The 7,143-nt window shown below is 39.9% G+C and overlaps 1 protein-coding gene across 1 annotated transcript; it reads left to right on the forward strand.

Annotated features, from left to right (window-relative positions):
* Positions 1-205: 205 nt before the first annotated feature.
* LOC144013654 (DAZ-associated protein 2-like) lies at positions 206-6,722 on the forward strand. Its single transcript, XM_077512766.1, has 4 exons — positions 206-408; positions 1,399-1,517; positions 1,595-1,843; positions 4,203-6,722. Exons 1-4 carry the CDS (start codon positions 396-398, stop codon positions 4,329-4,331), a joined length of 510 nt encoding a protein of 169 aa, XP_077368892.1. The 5' UTR covers positions 206-395; the 3' UTR covers positions 4,332-6,722.
* The last annotated feature ends 421 nt before the right edge of the window (positions 6,723-7,143 follow it).

Raw genomic sequence — 7,143 nt, forward strand, 5'->3', positions numbered from 1 at the left:
TATCTATCTATCTATCTATCTATCTATCTATCTATCTATCTATCTATCTATCTATCTATCTATCTATCTATCTATCTATCTATCTATCCATCCATCCATCCATCCATCCATCCATCCTACACTGTACAACTATTCATTTCACCATTCACTTGTCACCGCCACCGTCGACCGGTAGAGGGCGCACCAACAGAAAACCAAACAGTCGCGCTCGGTCGCCGAATGAGAGCAGCTGACGTCAACGCCGCTGTCCACAACAACAAGAAGCAGAAAAACAAGGAAGTGGACGACTACGATTTACCGCCGTAAACCTGTTCGTTTCACCGACTCTGTGACAAGATACGCAGAGTCCTCAGTGATACTCTGACATTCTCCTAACTTCGAACCGAATCGTAACAATGAATAACAAAGGTATTTTAACCGCACATATTACGTCCCCCCCCCCCCCCAGTAAGCTGCTTGGTATGCGTCGCTAAGGCTAAAGGTAGCAATGCTAGTTGTTTTGAACAACCGAGGCGGGCTACGTTATGACAATGCACTGACCGTGGCCGTTGGAATCTCGGTGGAACACGTTTACGAGTTTTAGCGTCTTATAGTATCGGATTCAAAATGTAATCTTGACTTAGTTCAAACGAACGAATGTGCGGTCATATCATGACGTATTGCTTATTACCGGGCGATGAGCTGTTTTAGGTTTCATTTTCCCAGAGTAGCAAGGGAGTTTACATCTGTAAGACGATATTAATAATGACTTCATAAAATTTCACTGCACATCAGGCAAAAAACAAAAACAAAAAAAACCACAGCATATACTTATAGCTAGCTAGATGAACAAAGAAAAAAATATCCTGCCCCTCACGCAATGTAAGTCAGAATTTTGTGTTTCTGGCATTTACTCATGATAAACTTGTTCTCCCTCATAATATTGTGATGTAATTCCCACATGGCAAATTGCTGCATTTATGTTTTTGTGGCTTGATAAAATTGCAACTATTCTTGTTAGATCACAACTCTGATTACACTTCTTACATATGACTTTCACTCTTTGAAATTATAACGTTATTGTCATAATTGGGGCTCAAAGGCCCTTGCGGAATCACCGATTATTCATTGAATTATCACCAATATTTCAAACGCATGTATCCTGGTGGAAAATTTTCGGGATCCCCCATGACCCTCTCAAATTCAGTGAACATGAAAAAGACAGCCATTTTGGTTTGGTGCAGTTATTTATTTATTTATTTATTTATTTGAGAAATCCAGTCCTACAATGTTTGACTATCATTTCAAAAGCCTTATATGTAAAGTGGCAAGATGACAAAAGCAACTTATCACTTTTCCAACATTCTCATGTTTGATTTGCCCAGCACGTGTGTGTTAAAGGTAGTTGTTGTGTTGCAGGGTCATATCCACAGCAGAGTGTGTATCCTCAGCAGAGCACCGCCCCCATTTACCCCCCTGCTATGCAAATATCTCCTCAGGCGCCTCCTTACTCGGACACGCCTCCCGCATACTCTGAGGTAACCATAGCGATGATGGCGATGAGCCAAATTGGCAACATGTGAACAACATCTCCCCGTGTGTTTCCTTTCCACAGCTCTACCAGCCCAGATACATGCTTCCCCCTCAGGTGACCGGCCAGGTGCCTCAGATGTCCTCCCCCTATGTCGGCACTCAGGTCTACATGCCCATGCAGCCGCAGATGCCCGTTGGGCCGATGGCCCAGAACGTCCCCCTGGCTTACTATCCCATGGGGGCCATGTACCCCCCGGGTTCCACGGTGATGGTCGAGGGCGGATTTGACGCTGGCGCTCGCTTTACAGCCGGAACCAGCGTTTCCATCCCAGTGAGTGTTTGTCGTCGGTTGCCATACCAACGCAGAAAAACAGTGGACATTCGCTATTCGCGGGGGTTAAGAGGAAAGCCCAAATGGGAATAATAAAACACCCTCACGGCCCCCACACTAAAAATGCTTATTGCCTATATTATTAATAGTTTAAACCCTAAATATACTTTAAAGTATAATCCCAAATAATTCATTGCAAACTCATTCTACAATATTGACCTGAAAAATAAATGGCTGCAGTAGCGTTAATTTCCTCAACGAAAACTAAACCAAAATAATTCCGTCAACGCACATTTTTCACTAGACAAGACTAAAATCCTCATTAATAAACAATAACTAGGACTAAATCATTATGCATTTTCATCGACGAATGAAGACGAGACGAAAATGTACTTCACTTAATAAAAACTGGACATTTTAGTTCATGAACAAAAACGAGATGAAAATTATCTCATTTTATATGATAACGGCTATAACGTTCCAACAATAATGTTAATCCAGCCGCGACCGCTAACTAATGCTTGCTAACTTACTAGCTCGTAGCATGGAGCCGTAGTAGACACCTGTTGATATACAGTGGAACCTCTACTTACGAACGTCTCTTCATACGAAATTTTCGAGTTCGAAACGCCTCAACGGGAAAATATTGCCTCTTGTTATGAAATACATTTCTAGATACGAAAGGTAAAAATACATTACCGAACGCAACATACTTTCAGCTATGGCTATTTCCTACCATGAGCGTAAATACTAGATCGGTGTTTGTGCATCGTTCTGGCATCCCATTGGCTAAGAGGAACCTCTATGCGTATACTCGATCGGTGTCTATATAGCGTCCTCATCATTCATCCCGCAGCCCATGAGGTGTTCCGATAGTTTTTCGTAAATGTATGAACTAACGGGCAAAAAATGATGAGGACAGCAGTTAACTTTGACAAGTATACTTGTCAATTGTATTTTTTAGAGCGGTGCTAAATGGGGGCGAATCTGAGCATGCTCCACTGTAAATATCAAACTTGGAAACAACTTTACTGATGCCCAACCACCGGTAGATGACATCATTGCCCCATTTTATAGGAAATAAACACAGTTTCAGAGTCCATGGGAGAAATGGCTGTATTTTGGCAAACCTAAATTTTTCTGCTGTCAATTATAAAAGAACGGGACGGGACAAAAAGTAGGGAGTCTATTCTGTTATTTGGTAGATTCGGTTTATATATAATTATTGAATGTAATATCACGTGAGTATTGGAAATGTAAAAATTTTCTATAATGACTGGCAGTGAATGAGTTAAAAGGGTAGATGACCATCATTTTTATTCTTTACTCTATTCTTTGTTTTTTACATTATGCACAACTAATTTATTGTGCAATAATCTAATTGGAACATGCATTTGTTACATGTTTTGATGCATTTTTATGCTTTATAAAACATTTATGTCTGAATTTTGGGAGGCTTGGAACGGATTACGGCATTTACATGGGAAATGCGTCTCTACTTACAAAATTTTGTACTTAAGAACTTTCTTCCAGAACCAATTAATTTCGTAAGTAGAGGTACCACTGTACTATATTTCAAGATATCTGAAGTATTAAAATTTTTGCTTAGTTTAATTTCAAACAAAAACAGAAGGTGCAGACGCATGGGTCAGAAGCATCTATAAAAATCTAAATAATTAGCACTGTTAAATGGATCTCTTAGGATTTTTCAAAATGGCCGATGCTGATATTCATCAAAATGCTGAATATTGGCGCAGATAATCGGCCCAGCCGATAATCGGTCTATCCCTAATATATATGCTTTAAACTTAATCTCTTAAATTGTATTTTTTAAATATGCAAAGAGATCAATGTGCAGGACATTGTGTGTCATTAAAAAAAACAACTAATCATAATAATTTTATCATGCATGAATCCATTTTTTTTCCAGAGGACACAAATGGCTCTGTTTTTATGTAATGCCCCATTTTAAGCTTGAACATTACATAGCGTAGGACATTTGATTCTCTAGTAAAAAATACATTTAAACTATTATTAAAAAAACATATGCCTTAATTCAATGTATAACAATGACACAGTTCAGCTTGTATTTGCTGGCTAAGTACTGGACTCCACTCAGCTACAGACAAAATTATTGATTAATGACCTCGTTAAATGCATCGGTTGGAGATAAGTTTGTTTGTCACAAAGTGATTCCCAATTCAAACTAGAATTTTTTGAATGCCTTATCATCCGTCTGTGGCTTGTCAATTTTGATGATGCCGTTGAGCAAGAATGCTTTATATGTGTTAAATGGACTAAAAGGGGCGGGGCCCTCCCATTATTTGAGGAAATGATGATCTATTCTGTTTGCCCTCAGCAACCGCCCCCTGGACACGCCCCAAATGCTGCTCAACTGGCGGCCATGCAGGGCGCCAACGTGATGATGACGCAGCGCAAGAACAACTTCTTCTTGGGCGGCTCCAGCGGAGGTTACACCATATGGTAACACCAGCTGCTCCCTCGCACCCACACCCAATCCAGCGCTCACCCCTTCCCCAAAATCACGTACCGCCCCCCCCCCCCCCCCCCCTCCTCCTCCTCCTCCTCCTCCTTTAGGCTGCTTAGCCACAATACTGATATCACCTAATGGAATGTAATGTTTTCGAGCCCTTGTGAAAGGTACAGTACTCCACTTGTAACCTAGCGATCAAACGACCAACGTATTTAACGTCGTACAATCCATCCCATCGGCTTTCATTGCGTCGAGCTTCGGTTTTAGTTTAGGTCATTCCAGGTTCACCGCAATGGCGGCCTGTGCTTTGACACTAGTGGTTAGTGAGGTAGCTAACTTGATAGATTTCGCCAGGGTTAGTCTTTCTACAGTAACTCCTTAAGATCAAATCCTTTGTTAAATGATTTTCGACCAACCAGTTGAAAATCACTGGTTGAGAGACCAAAATATCACACTTCAATCCGCATCTTTAGAGAAGAGTAGGCAATATGTCGAGCCACATTCATGTAGTTGATGATAGTCAAGCGCTTTATGGTGAACGCAAAAAAAAAGAGAAAAAAATCCCCACTTGTCTCTGTTTCCTTTGAAAACCTTTTAGTGTAGTTAAACTAATAGATGTGTTGTATTTCCGTGTAATTACCAGTATGACTATCACAAGAAATCCTCGAGAAAAAAAAAAAACATGCATCAAGCTAGATTGAACTTGTACACGAGATTAAAAAAAAATAATAGCAAGTTGCATTTAAATAACTTACAGTAAAGAAAATGCACTTGCCGAGAAGTGGTTTACTGTACCTTATTGGGCAATGTGTAGATTTAACCTAGTCAAGTGCCAAAGAGCACTGGGGATCGTCCCCATTTCAAGAAACAAAACCCTCAAAGGAAAAATGGAAAGATATTTAGCAAATCCAAATGAGTTGACTGAGATGGGCTGGTTGGTGTAACATTTGTAGCTTGTGCATTTTCTTTCTGTTTGGCTGTCGGATACCCAGAGTTTATACATTAAACGTTGGAAATGTGCTTTGTGCGTGTATTTCTCAATTATTATTATTTTTTTTATTCTGTTTTGCAAAGGTTTCCGTTAGTGAGGCTCATGAATTTGTTTAAAAGACAACACTACAAGTCAGTTGTACCAAAGAAAACAACAATGTTTTAAACAAAGTTGTGAGCTTCGTCTTTAATTTGCACATCACTGATTTAATTAAATCTGAGATGCACTGTAAACTAATATAATCCATTTCCGACATCATAGTTGAGTGTGTGTTTGGAAAACTGTGAAATTTTGTGTTAAAAGGCTTTATTGCTGTCTGCGTTAATGATGCGCTTGTTTAACAAAATCCGATCAGAAAACAACTACTGACGTTCGTGTACCTTTGCTGGCTATTTTGTGTCTAACAACGTTTTAGTGTAGTGTTAGTTGTATGGGCCGAGTAAGGGTTGGGGATGAATATGAGACCAAATTAGGGGGAAATTTGCGGGGATTTGTCACCAAGCCGGCCAAGATTGGCCCAATGAAGACGTGACCTCTAGAGGAAACTTCACCCCCTCTCCACTCATTGAAGATCCGAGATGTTTGGATGAGTCTATTTAAACAACAACAATTTCCAAGTGACATCCGGGGGTAGATAATTGCTTGTTTCCGGCACTTGTGTTTGTTACCAGAGTCGAACCAACATATTCAAGATGACTTTTTTTTTTTTTTTTTTTTTTCAGTTTGTATGCTGTGATTTGTGTTTTGTTTTGTTTTAACTACACTATCTCAACACAAAGTTGCTGCTTGCAGAGGATGTTCACTGGGTATCCGACTACTCGAGTTCAAGTTTTGGCTGCTGTAGCCAAAGAGAGTGTGGGGGGAAAAAAGCTAACATGGTACCTGCATCACTGATGGACTTGCCATGGGAAAAAAAAAAAGAACAGCAAAAGTTCCTGAGGAAAATGGGGGCCCACAGCTTCCAAAACTTGAACTGTCCTGTTTGTTTTTTGTGTGTGACGGTGGTGCCAGCAATATGAAGTACTTCCTGTACAAGTGCAGCAACCGCAGCCCGACAGACTTCCTCTCTGTTAAAGGATCACAGACGTTCCTGGTTCAGGGATTCTCTTTCCGATGTTTTGTAAAAAATAAAAATATGTGTAAAAAAAAAAAAAAGGAAAAAAAAAAGACGCAACGCTAAAGCGATGACGGACTTATTATGCACATGTTTGACGAGTGTCAATGACTTAGGTGCACTTAACTTTTTTATACTAAACTTAAAGATTTAAACGTGTAAGTTTAGAATAAAGGTTATTTTGGACATTTGAGAACTTTGTTTAAATTTGTTCACATATGTAATGTATTCAAATGGGGCACACTGCTAAATAAAGGACATTTGTTTTTTTGTAATGTGATGCGAGCATTAATGTCTTTTTTTTCCATTTGATTTCCATTTTTCAAAGTGAATGATTGTGGCCATTTTATTCTCAAGTTTACATTTGTACAAATAGAGCATTTATCCTGGAGCCTTTCCCAGCTGATTTTGGGCTCAAGGCAGACTGCACCTTGGGTTGATGACAGTGCGAAATATTCACAACTACGGTACACCAGATTTGGTGGTCCCCAACCTTTTTCCCGCCATTAACCTTGCTCTCGCAAGATGAATTCTCGCAGTATTTGTGAGTTACATTTTGTAGCGCTCCCGCAGATAACCGCCGTTCCGAAAAGCTGGTGGTTCGGACCAATCACAGAGCGACATTGTGTTTGGGGGCGTGATATGCAACTGTGACGAAACCAGGAAGCCACACACACACATATATATATATATATATATAT

The sequence above is a fragment of the Festucalex cinctus genome, chromosome 2, assembly GCF_051991245.1.
Source record: "Festucalex cinctus isolate MCC-2025b chromosome 2, RoL_Fcin_1.0, whole genome shotgun sequence".
Lineage (NCBI taxonomy): Eukaryota > Metazoa > Chordata > Actinopteri > Syngnathiformes > Syngnathidae > Festucalex > Festucalex cinctus.